Source organism: Peromyscus californicus, unplaced genomic scaffold, assembly GCF_007827085.1.
Source record: "Peromyscus californicus insignis strain IS unplaced genomic scaffold, ASM782708v3 Scaffold_4__1_contigs__length_199733344, whole genome shotgun sequence".
Classification (NCBI taxonomy): domain Eukaryota; kingdom Metazoa; phylum Chordata; class Mammalia; order Rodentia; family Cricetidae; genus Peromyscus; species Peromyscus californicus.
The window spans coordinates 194,087,861-194,101,467 of record NW_026294562.1 but is presented as its reverse complement, the minus strand read 5'-3'; the positions used below and the strand labels follow the sequence as shown (position 1 = coordinate 194,101,467).

At 40.4% G+C, this 13,607-nt stretch overlaps 1 protein-coding gene across 1 annotated transcript in view; it reads left to right on the top strand.

Moving 5' to 3' along the window:
• Positions 1-2,948: 2,948 nt before the first annotated feature.
• Positions 2,949-13,607, top strand: part of LOC128124282 (vomeronasal type-2 receptor 116-like) — a 73,612-nt gene continuing 62,953 nt past the window's right edge. The window contains exon 1 of the mRNA XM_052760445.1: positions 2,949-2,994. Within this exon, the coding sequence (XP_052616405.1) occupies positions 2,949-2,994 (46 nt within the window). The remainder of the gene's footprint in view (positions 2,995-13,607) is intronic.

The window sequence follows — 13,607 nt, the reverse complement described above, 5'->3', positions numbered from 1 at the left end:
TCAAGTCCAGTTTTGGAGGAGTGCGGTTTGGACCATGACCCACAGTTCCTACCCACAGTGAAAAACACAAGATTCAGGAAGAGGTATAAGGGCAGGAAATGGAAGAGCCTGGGGACCTATGAAACCTTATGATTAATGAGGCCATATTCCAGACATAGTCCATTTATGAGCAGCATCTGTGGCTTCCCGTTTCTTTATCTGGGTGTGGTGGCTCTAAGGTGTTAGCACCTACCCTCACCACCAGAGGAGTGGAGAGAATGACCTTGTATGGCCCTTTCCAGGTTAGTTCCAGTGTACCTTTGGCTGTCCACTTGAGACAGACGATATAATTCTTCTTAAGCTAGGTGAAATTGGTGGTGGACTCAGAGGTTGGCTGGGTATCTCAGATAATTCGGTGAATTGCTTGTGTGGAGAACTGGAGAGACCATAGTGACTTGATAGAAGAATGGTTAGAGAGTTTTGTCAAATGCTTATCTCTGAGCCTGGGAAGCAGGTGGGGAATTCTTCCAAATATAATCTCAAAGCTGGTTAATCCCTCCCTCTATTGGGTGCAGAAAACTGATGCAAAGCAAAGAAAGAAGGCATATCCTTCTTTCTCTGAACTCTAATGAGCATTTTGTTAGTTTCCTTTTATGTTTTGTTCATTCTTTCTACCAGCTCAGAATTCTGAGTTCTAGATGCACAGTGAAGTTTTTACTCTACTGTAGCTGGAGTTTTCTCCAGTCCTTCCTGACCCACAGTCAGGACAAATCTCTCTTACCCACCAGTCCCACAGCCACTCAGACCCAACCAAGTAAACACACAGAGACTTATATTGCTTACAAACTGTATGGCTGCAGCAGGCTTCTTGTTATCTAGTTCTTATATCTTAAATTAACCCATTTCTATAAATCTATACCTTGCCACATGGCTTGTGGCTTACCAATATCTTACATGTTGGTACTCATGGTGGCGGCTGGCAGTGTCTCCTCAGTTAGCCTTCCTGTTCCCAGAATTCTCTTCTCTGTTTGTCCCACCTATATTTCCTGCCTGGCTTCTGGCCAATCAGCATTTTATTTATACAGAGCGATATCTACAGCACTTCCCCTTTTCTTTTTTTTCTTTTCAAAAAGAATGGTTTTAACTTTCACATAGTAAAATTACATATAACAAAACAATTATCAAGCAAGGATCACAGCTACAACATCTAGTCTATTTGTATTTGACAAAATTAAAGAAGATATCCTATCTATCCTATATTTGTGAGTCTAAGGTTTTATATCTAACTTACCTTTTATCATAACTAGGAAAATTATATCTAGTCTTCAACTACATCAAAGACCTCAGAAGGATATAATATTACCTGAGAAATGGGAGGAGAATGTAAGCAACTTTTGAGAGTCTTGCGAGAGTAAACAGAGACAGCTGGCAGACTGGACAGTCATCCAAAGTTCTTTTGTAAAGTTGGGGCATCTGTCTTCAGCCCACAGGACTAGAGTCTCTCAGTCACTTTTCTCTGTGTCCTGTAGAATGTCTGGCAGTTTCCTCTGTGAAGCAGGAACCTGAAGGACCATTTTGCCAAGCAAAGTTCAGTGGTCACCTTCCTATGGGTCCTGCATGTCCAGTTGATCAAGCAGTCCAGGCAAGAACAGTTTCTTGCCCAAATGGTTATATTTGTCAAGGTAAAGATAAACTCCATATGGAGTGTCTTTGATATCCATCCTCCTCTCTAAAGTAAATCAGTGCTGCCAGGAGAAGACATGTCTCATTGTCCAGAAAGTCTAAATTTTTAAAACATTTTAAATGCCATATTCTGTAGGGCTTTGAAGTATTTGAAGACTATGTATCTATCTGAAATATATCCATGTATACCTAGAAAACTTAACATGACTATAAGTTTGACTATCATAGAAGACTAATTGTTCCATTATAATTTAAATGAGTTGTATAAACATAATACCTTAAACAAGAGTAAAAATACACATACAGTAAAATAAAATTAACTTTAAATTTGTATCAATAAACTAAAATCCATAGCAATGTAAAACATTTCAAACAAGTTGCTCTTTAAAAGTAGATTCAATAATCTACCCTTTCATCCTATCATATCTATATCATATCCCCTTTTCTTCTTTAGAAACAGATCGCATTTAATATAATCAACCTGCTTTAAATAAAAATATTTGTTTTTCTCTGTCCCACACCAGAGGGCTCTTCTGATATGGGACATAAGAATCTCTCAACCTTTTCTTTTAGGAATATGCTTGGGTTTAGAGAAGGAGTGAGCCAATTCCATCTTCAAAGCCAGCTTAGTACATTTGGGAATTTGGGCATAGCTTTTCTTACTACTTCCTGCTGGAGGGGGTCACTGTATCTTATGGGGACACAAAGAAATTTTTAGGCTTATAGGGTAGTCTGTGAGGCTGTATTGTCTGAGCCAGTTGCCTTGAAATGGTTCTGGATGCTGGATCATCTGGGCCATGGTGTCACTGGAGACCTTTCAGGGGGTCTTGGCTGGTCAAACCTGATGTATTTTAATCTGGAACAAATACATAACCTCTGGCTTTCTGTGGAAACAAAAGCAGAGCCTCTTTTCCAAAGCAACATATCCTTAGATCCAAATTTTGAAGTCAATGTACCTTTAAAATGTACATATTGATTTAGCTCAACAGTTTTTGCAATCAAATGTTTTTCTGCAGTTAAAAATCCCAAAGACAACACAATCCAGATTCTCTGTGCAATATCCATCTTTACATGGCTTATTTTTTATACTACCTTTATTGTCTCTTTAAAGACTTTATTTTTAAAAACTATCTATTTCTTTATATAACTGTGTATATTTCTTTTTCTCTCTCTAACAAGCATATGTACATTTCTACACACATTGTAAAGCATTTAAAGTCTTGTTCCATCTGAATCTGCCTTATTGTGAATCTATTGTTTTAAACTGCAGCATTTCTAAGACTGAAATGGCTGCTGTGGCTGCTGGCTCCTCAGCATACCAACATGGCGGAGGTACATTTTTACCGCCAGTTCTGGGAGCTATCAACTCTCAGAAACAGTGGGTCTATGCTTCTATCAAAGCATCATGTGGCCCAGAAAACTTTTTTTTGTACTAGCAAAGACTAAATCCACCACACAGCAGCATAATGTGCTGCTTGTAGATGCCTCATTCCCACCATACTGCTGGTCAAACACACATGCCAGGAACCCGCCATAGTAGCTCAAACCCGCAGGCTGCTGCTAACTTGAGAGAGACAACTAGGAAGCTGTTTTAGCCCCATTTTAGAATCTTTTTTTTTCTCAGGTTTTAGGTGGAAACTCTTGCCAACCCATTGGGCACCATTTGTAGCTAGAGTTTTCCTGCCTGGCCCACGGTCAGGACAAACCTCTCTCACCTGCCAGTCCCACAGCTGCTCAGACCCAACCAAGTAAACACACAGAGACTTATATTGCTTATAAACTGTATGGCCACAGCAGGCCTCTTGTTATCTAGTTCTTACATCTTAAATTAACCCATTTCTATAAATCTATACCTTGCCACATGGCTCGTGGCTTACCAGTATCTTACATGTTGGTGCTTATGGCAGCAGCTCTCTCCTCAGTCAGCCCTCCTGTTCCCAGAATTCTCCTCTCTGCTTGTCCCACCTATACTTCCTGCCTGGCTACTGGCCAGTCAGCATTTCATTTATACAGAGAGATATCCACAGAACTCTATGTCTAAAGCAATAGCTATTAATTAAGAGGGTTTGGGGTATGAATACCAGGTATGAATATTGTTGGATGGGTGCTATTGCTAGACAGAAGCCAAATCAGAGCATCTCTTTATACCTTAGCTTTTTAGCTACAATTGGAACAGTTTCAGTCTAGGTGGGGAACACTTCAACCTACTCAAAAATGGCATTTTCAAAAAAAGTTGCAAGTATTTTTATTCTCACAAGCAAGTCAGATCTTGGGGAAGGCAAAGTTTTCAAAGTTTGACAGGGTGCTCTTCTCTCATTTGGATCCTTTACTGGGTAAGTACTCTCTGATTTTGTTTCCCTTCAGCACAAACCTAGTATATGGCTGAGAGAGCCCATGTTAGTATGTCCAGTATAGGTATAGCATTCCTTGGTCTGAACAAGTCAGAAACTTGTGGTACCCAGATGAGTAGCCTGTTGAAGGTTAGTTACCAGTGTCCTGCCAGTTATTTCTGAGAGAATAACCTTTACCTTTGGTATTCTTCATCAACATATAATTCTGTACTGACCATTATTCTTTACCATGGAATCTCAGGTAGTACTGGGCTGTGGTATGTGTCATTCAGAACATCAATAGATCCCAGATATTTTAGTGTCATCAGTCAGACAGTGAGTTTGGCTATGTGCCCATGGAGGACAGCAATTTCTAGGGGAAGCCACATATTCCCTAGGAGGGCCAAGATTTTTTAATGTCCTTTTCCCAGCAGTGAGAAGCCATCTTCTCTATAAATCTCTACACAGTTGACATACGACATACCCATTTGTAAAAGCATACCAACTGATGGTCCATATATATGCTAGTGGACTTTCCTTTTCCCCATATGAGATCCTGGGTGAGAGCAATCAGTTCTTTTCTCCCTGAGATGAGGTTTCTGGTTGGGACATAAATCATTTTATGTAAAATAACTATTGCATCTTCCATGTACCTGGTTTCATCTTTTATTTAGTGACAGAATTATATGAGCATCTGCAGGTCACCATCAGACGCAAACTGGATGCAAATTGGAAACAGGATTAGGGTCTTGTGCTGCACAAAACAGTGATTAAACATTTGGTGATTTTTTTGTTCTTCATTGGAAGACCTCATCTGTGCTTGACACTACAAGTATCAGCTCTTGATGCAGCAAATTCATTAGCATTATGTTATTAAGCTAATAGTAGTCTCTACAGATCTTTCACCAGTGTGTCATCCTGTGACTACAGGTTGCAATCATTTGGACTGATGTGCCACAGAGAATTTCCATGGCCCCAACATTTGGGTAAAACCCACTCTGTTGTTGTGTCATAGAGTGAAAATGAGAAGATTTTGATGCATCTTTAAGTTCTAGGGTTGGAGCCAATTTCAGAGCTATTTTTAAAGCCTTGAACGTCTTTTGTTTAGACTCAGTCAAGATTATGGGCTTAGTTCCTGTGATTTGTGCTTGTGTGTAGAGGAATTTCTGTTTCTATGCACTCTGGTATCAGAGGCTAAAATACCTAGCTTCACCTAGGAATTCTAGAATCTGTCCCTTAGCCTTTGCAGTTGGAATCTGTAGGAGGGCAGCAATCCTGCTGAGACAGTCTCTTTTTCCATCTCTTCAGCTTGTATCCAAGAGAGGTTGCCTTCTACAAAATTTGGCCTATTTTAGACAACATTCTATAGCCCAAGGTTTGTGACTCTTGTAACAGTCTCTCAATGGCCCTTTCATAAACTATTTTCCCACTAAACCTCTGATGGAAAGTCAGAAGTTCAGCATTTAGTGTTTACACAAACATGGTTGCAGAGTTTTTGGAATCCTTTGTGTATCCTGATTGAGGTAAGTTTTTCACTGTAGACCTCTCTCAGGGTTTATGCATTTAAAAGCAAAGATGGGTTGACTCACCTCTTCCAATGTGAGGCTGAATAATACATCATTCAGGACCAAGAAAGTGCACACCTTTTTCTCTGGGGGAATCAGACTCATGAGAATCAGAGGTCCCAGGTTTCTTTACAGGCAGGAGAGGTGTATTCCAGGATGAATATCAGAGCAGCAGAATGTCTGTCTCTTAAGTCACCAGGTAATGTGGGCTTCAACTTTCCCCTTTACTTCCACAGTCATTGGGTATTGTTTAATCTGGAGAGAGGTATCTGAACATGTTAGGTGATCAATTATAGGAACTTGGTGCTGGGCCAGTGCTGTGGTGTTGTTTTCTTCTGACAGAGGGCAAAACAACAAAATTCTGCTGGATATCTGTAAGTCTGTATCTCACCATGAGAGAAAGTGGCTTTCAGTTTATGCAAAATGAGTTATCCCACTCAGTTCCTTGTTGTTAATCACACTTTGAACTACCTCTAGTATCTAGGACCTAATTATACCAAAACAATTATCCACCATGATCAAGTAGGATTCATTCCAGGGATGCAAGGGTGGTTCAACATACGAAAGTCCGTCAATGTAATACACCATATAAACAAACTCAAAGAAAAAAACCATATGATCATCTCACTGGATGCAGAAAAGGCATTTGACAAAATCCAACACCCCTTCATGATAAAGGTATTGGAGCGATCAGGAATACAGGGAACATACCTAAACATAATAAAGGCAATTTACAGCAAGCCAACAGCCAACATCAAATTAAATGGAGAGAAACTCAAAGCAATTCCACTAAAATCAGGAACGAGGCAAGGCTGTCCACTCTCCCCATACTTATTCAATATAGTACTTGAAGTTCTAGCCAGAGCAATAAGACAACATAAGGAGATTAAGGGGATACAAATTGGAAAGGAAGAAGTCAAGCTTTCCCTATTTGCAGATGACATGATAGTATACTTGAGCGACCCCAAAGATTCCACCAAGGAACTGATACAGCTTATAAACACCTTCAGCAACATAGCAGGATACAAGATCAACTCAAAAAAATCAGTAGCCCTCCTATATACAATGGACAAAGAAGCGGAGAAGGAAATCAGAGATACACCACCATTTACTATAGCCACAAATGACATAAAATACCTTGGGGTAACACTAACCAAGCAAGTGAAGGACCTATATGACAAGAACTTTAAGTCCCTGAAAAAAGAAATTGAAGAAGATGTCAGAAAATAGAAAGATCTCCCATGCTCATGGATAGGCAGGACTAACATAGTAAAAATGGCAATCTTACCAAAAGCAATCTACAGATTCAATGCAATCCCCATCAAAATACCAACACAATTCTTCACAGACCTGGAAAGAATAATACTCAACTTCATATGGAAAAACAAAAAACCCAGGATAGCCAAAGGAATCCTGTACAATAACACAACTTCTGGAGGCATCACGATCCTTGACTTCAAGCTCTACTATAGAGCTACAGTAATAAAAACAGCTTGGTACTGGCACAAAAACCGACATGTGGACCAATGGAATCGAATTGAAGACCCTGACATTAATCCGCACACCTATGAACATATGATTTTTGACAAAGAAGCCAAAAGTGCACAATGGAAAAAAGAAAGCATCTTCAACAAATGGTGCTGGCAAAACTGGATATCAACATGTAGAAGGCTGCAAATAGATCCATATCTATCACCGTGCACAAAACTTAAGTCCAAGTGGATCAAGGACCTCAACATAAATCCAGCTACTCTGAACCTGCTAGAAGAGAAAGTAGGAAGTAGTCTTGAACGCATTGGCATAGGAGACTACTTCCTAAATAGAACACCAGTAGCACAGACTCTGAGACAAACAATCAATCAATGGGACCTCTTGAAACTGAGAAGCTTTTGTAGAGCAAAGGATATGGTCAACAAGGCAAAGCGACAGCCTACAGAATGGGAAAAGATCTTCACCAACCCCACATCTGACAGAGGACTGATATCCAGAATATATAAGGAATTCAAGAAATTAGACATCAAAATGCCCAACAGTCCAATTAAGAAATGGGCTATATTGGCCGGGTGGTGGTGGCGCACGCCTTTAATCCCAGCACTCGGGAGGCAGAGCCAGGCGGATCTTTGTGAGTTCGAGGTCAGCCTGGGCTACCAAGTGAGTTCCAGGAAAGGCGCAAAGCTACACAGAGAAACCCTGTCTCGAAAAACCAAAAAAAAAAAAAAAAAAAAAAAAAAAAAAGAAATGGGCTATAGAACTAAACAGAGAATTCTCAACAGAGGAAACTCAAATGGCCGAAAGACATTTAAGGAACTGCTCAACATCCCTAATCATCAGGGAAATGCAAATCAAAACAACTCTGAATTTCCTTAACATTTTTTAATATCTGTTTCCAGCTAGGTGACAAAGGGCAACTTGTTAGGAGCTGTCTTTAATCATTGAAAAAGTACTTAGTAAAAAGTCCAAGCTCCATAGGAGAGACAGTTGCGTGTAGGAAAAGACCCTGGCTGGCCCAGGCTTAGCTGCCCTTGTAGGTGCCTGGTGACCAGTCTGTGTTAGAACATGTTATGTTTTACATACGGATGTATCTAGTAGGAGTTTTGTTAAACCAATCATGCTTGCATTTACCCCTCCTTTTATGCAATTAACCAAATCGACCAAAAATTAGTCACCATGAGATCCTGTATTTGTCTTTTTACTACACGTATGAACTCTCCCGTGAATGAGTACTGTAGTAATCCATTTCAAGGCAGCCTTACTTACAGAAACATTTCAAACTGGTGCAAAAAGAAGAGACTTCTCTCTTTTCCTTTTAAGGCTAAAGACAAGAATGTCATGCTCTACAGGTGCAACTCAATCCTCGATAATAAAACCCAATGTAGATAGAGACATTTTACTCCTTGAAGTAGCTGTGAGTCCTAGCCTATTGCCATTGGATTTTGGAAATGGCTTTAGAAGTTTCCAAGTTGTCCTTGAATTGTCTGACCACGGACATCAACAGCTTTCTCCCTTCTACCATGTAGAATACTGACTGACTTTTCTTCCAGATATAAGGGGGTACTTGCCTGTTTTTCAAAGTGTTTATTTACTGCTGTTACTATTTGATTAGAATGTATTAAATAATTTTAAAAAAAAAGTTATATAAAGTTCTTTGGTCAATGTTAGACAGAGGAAAAATCTGTTCTGACCAAGCTGTGTTGTCTGGCAGAAATCCCCCTGGCAAGAACCATGGGAAGTTTTCTAACTTTATTTCATTTTTTTTAAAGAGAGAATTCTGGTTTTGAGTTTTCAAATTATATGGATCACTGAATAATAAAAAAGACTTAAATCATGAGAGAGAAGTGAGTAGGAATTTCTCTTTTCCTTCAGGCTCAGCTCAGGGGAACTTCCACCTTTTGCAGGAATGCTGAGAGCAAGCTAAAAGTGGAGGGAATGTTCCCCTGGGGGACTACTCCACCCTCACTTTTCATATCCTCATTAGATGTTGGAGGCCATGGATCAGAGGCCTGAATCCTCAGCATGTCCACACAGGGACAAGCCTGGACTCTGAGTAGGCGTCAAATAGCAAAACAAAAAGGAGAAAGTGTTCCTGCTCCTAGTGTGGGAGGGGTGGAACTGTTTGATTGTTTGTTTCCCTGAGGTAACTATCAGAATCAAAAGGATTTTGGTCCCCAACAGTAGAAGGCACAGGTCTTAAGTCAGGGTGGAGGAGGATGTCACACCAGAGAAAGACACAGGTGAATACACGGAAACAAAACTGTTGCAATACATAGAAGGACACACACACACACACACACACACACACACACACTCACACACACACACACACCCAACACACACATACCCTATATGCACACGAGAACAATGAAAACAACATATATTGGCCAGCACACATTTATACACCTGACCAGACAGAAGGAATCCAGTGTCATCTCACAAGATTCCTGGACACTTGGCCAGCAGTCATCTCTGACCTCTCTCCTATGTGTCCAAACAGAAGGCACCTTATTCAGAATTACCTGCAGAGGTGACAGACCAAGAGACTTTCTAATTTGTTTCATTTTGGGGTGAAGGTGCAGATTCCTCAGATTCCTTAGGTAGAAATTGATCAAAGGACATTCTGGATACATGGACCTCTAGCTGAAAACCCCCTATGAGTTCTTTGATCCACGCACTCTTCCTTGCTCTGAAGAGCTCTGAGACACTTAATGTCGCAAGGTCTTGCTCTGATATCTTGGTGGACCCTCCAGAAATGTTGAGGGTACTGACCATAGAACACTGCTTGGACATGAGTTCAAGGCATGAGAAAGTCTTTATTAGCTGGCTTAGAACTATACTAGGTGCTCAGGATCACAGTTGAGCCCTGAAATGTTATCAGGGTAAGATATTAAGCACAAAAGTCATCTTCTGGGTTGATACATTTCAATTAACAAGACAAGTTAGCCAGAAGCAGAACTACTCAAGTCAAAGTAAGTTAGTACATTTAGAGACATTAGGGAAAAATGGACTTTGATAAATTATGTTTTTGTTTTCATTTTGGGCAGGTGGTGCTTTCTACGTGCTGAGTTTTATAGGCTTAACAGCACCTCCATTACTGAATCAGTTGTGCTAAGTTCTGAGGGACTACTAAATTTGGGGCTCCTGTTACAGTAGTTGAACTGTGCAAGTTATTCACTAGGGATGAATTGCAGTAAAGTAGCAGCCTGATATCTCCCTATTCTATGACTCAGTTATATATTGTCTTTAGCAACACCATCTTTCCATCAAGTTCTGAAAGAACAAATACCATACTTATGTAAAAACACTTTATTAATACTTGAAAATTGGGACCGGGTCCTGTGCTCATTGCATGAGTTGGCTGTTTGAAACCTGGGGCCTATGCAGGGTCACTTGGCTCAGCCTGGGAGGAGGGGACTGGACCTGACTGCACTGGGTCTACCAGGTTGATCTCAGTCCTCGGGAGAGGCTTTGCCCTGGAGGAGGTGGGAATACGGGGTGGGCTGAGGGGAAGATGAAGGGGAAGGAGGGGGGAGAACAAGGGAATCCATGGCTGATATATAGAACTGAACTGTATTGCAAAATAAAAATAATGGAAATAATTTAAGAAAAAAAATTTTAATTTAAAATACAAAATAGAGAAAATTCTCATGTATTTATTATATAACACATCTATAATTTTTATTTTATATTGAGTCACTTCAATGTTTAAGTGAACTAATATAATTAAATTTTTTTCAGTGGAAAAGAAAAAAAGAAAATTTTCAAATAATATATCTCGCCCACATTAATCTCTGACTCTTCCAACCAAATCCTTCAAATTCACTCTCTCAGCCCCTCTTCATGTTACTTCTCTTATAATGAAAAGAGTATCTTGCAACATTTGTCCTGACTTCTGTCTCATAACAGTTTTTTGACCTGCCTTCTACGAAGTTTCCTGGTCTTTAAGTTTAGGCATTGTATTGTAAATATATTAATTGTGGGTAGACACCCTGCAGTTGATTAAACAGTATATTATTACAAGTTATGGCATCCTGTAATGATCTGTGTATACCATATAAAAAAGCATCTTTATACAGGGGGAGAGCTAAACTTATTTGTGGATATAAGGTTAAGTTTAGATTACAGTTAAAGAGTATACTAGTTAGAAAACTGACAGTAGTAGGTTCTTCTCTAGAGTCCATGCTTTCTGCTACAGGTAGTTGTCTAAATGTACAAGTACCGTTGCAGGCAAAGCTTCCTTCCTATCCCATCATGCCTTAAGTCCAATTTGGCAACTCTGAGTGATCCAAGGCTCTAAGTGTCATGATTACACCTATCAGAATATCTTACTCTGCTTACTCTTGTTGTCATTCATTGTCCAACAGACAGATAGGATTACTGGTAGCTTTTCCACATTGTGAGGTTGTATGACTCCTTCTGTAACACTGGGAGCCAGTCCTCAGTAGGGAAGCCTCCTGGTAAATACAGATTGATCATTTCACCTACTGTTTGAAGTGTTCAGCAATAAGATCTTATCTACTTTATCAAAAAGGCATGAAAGGCCTGGGAAGCAGTGTATATTTTTGGAGGAAGTCTCTTGGACTCCCCTAAAAATTAAAATTCAAAAACAGGTTTCCATTGCCTGGCAATGTTTTTTAATTATTATTTTATGGTATTCTGATTAAAACTTTTTTTTAATTTCAGGCATTAACAACAAAATAAGGAATATCTCAGAAGGTAAAAATGCTTTAGGTGCAAGTGAGGTTATCTGAGTCCAGATCCACAAAAAAATTCTTGAGTCAACATGTGTAATCTAGGGATCATGAGGAGGAGAGGAGATTTAAACATGAGAAGCCCTGGAAGTATGCAATAAAGATACCCAGACACATGCAAGGGGAAGAGTAGAGCCTCTGTTAAAAGGAAAAGTGAAGCCAGGACTTCTTGTGGAGGTTGTCCTCTGTCTTAGACTCATAACATTAAATTCAACCATTTTCACACACAATGGCACACACACACAAGCACACACATAAATAGTACAAAAGTAATATAAACTCACACAAAGACAATATTGTCAAAGTATCACAACTATTTATAAAGACAAATCACATTAATTCAATGGTATTCTTTGATTAAGATATTATTTTGCTCATGTAGATCTCATCCATTTCTCCATCACTGGGTGATCTGTGCACCCTTCCTAGGGTCCTCCTGAACTAGCTAGCCTCCCTGGAGCTGTGAGTTGCAGTCTGGTTATCCTTTGCTTAATATCTAGTATTTACTTATGAGTGAGTACATATCATATTTGTCCTTCTGAGTCTGGGTTACCTCACTCAGGATGAAATCTTCTATTTCCATCTATTTACCTGAAAACCTCATGATGTCATTGTTTTTCTCTACTGAGTAGTACTCCATTGGGTATATGTACCACATAATGGAGGGCAAGGGACGGGGGATGAGAACTTATAAGAGAGGGAGGTTTGAGCTGGAATGGGAACAGTGTGGGAGAGCAAGGAAAGAGATACCATGATAAATGAAGACTCCATTGGAATAGGGAGAAGCAGAGTGCTAGGGAGATTTCCAGGAATCCACAAGAATGACTCCACCATAGACTACTGGCAATAGTCAAAGGGCGCCTGAGCTGGCATACTCTGGCGATTGGATGGCTGAATACCCTGTCATCATAGAATCCTCATCCAGTGACTGATAGAAGCAGATGCAGAGATCCATAGCCAGGCCCCAGGTGGAGCTCCAGGAGTCCAGTGGATGAGAGAAAGGAGTGATTCCATGAGCAAGGGATATCTAGACCATGACTGGAAAAAGTACAGAGAAAACTAGCAAAACTAGTGGAAACACATGAACTGTGGACTGTAGCTGGAGAGTTCTCTCCAGGTCCCACCAAGTCCTGGCAGTCTGACAGCCCACTTATAAAATAAACACACAGACGCTTATATTATCTACAAATTGTATGGCCATGGCAGGCTTCTTGCTAACTGTTCTTATATCTTAAATTAATCCATTTTTATTAATCTATACCTTGCCATGTGGCTCGTGGCTTACTGGCATCTTCACATGCTGTTTGTCATGACAGTGGCTGGCAGTGTCTCCCTCCTCAGTCTTCCAATTCCCAGAATTCTCTCAATTCTCCTCTCTGTTAGTCCCGCCTATATTTCCTGCCTGGCCACTGGCCAATCAGTGTTTTATTTATTGACCAATCAGAGCAATTTGACATACAGACCATCCCACAGCAGTGGACCAACAGCTTAGGAGCCCCCATGGTACTGGACTAGGTCCTCTGGATAAGAGAGATGGTTATTTAGCTTGAACTGTATAGGGGAATGCCAGGCAGTGGATTGGGACCTGTCCCTAGTGCATGAGCCAGCTATTGGGAACCTAGTGCTCATGGTGAGACAGTTTTCATAGCCTTGGTGCAGTGAGGAGGAGCTTGGACCTTCCTCAACTGAATGTACCAGGCTCTGCTGACTCCCCATGGGAGACCTTGCCTTGTAGGATGTGGGAATGAGGGAGTGGGTTGGGGTGAAGACTGGGAGGTGGGAGGACGAAGGACAGGGGAATCTGT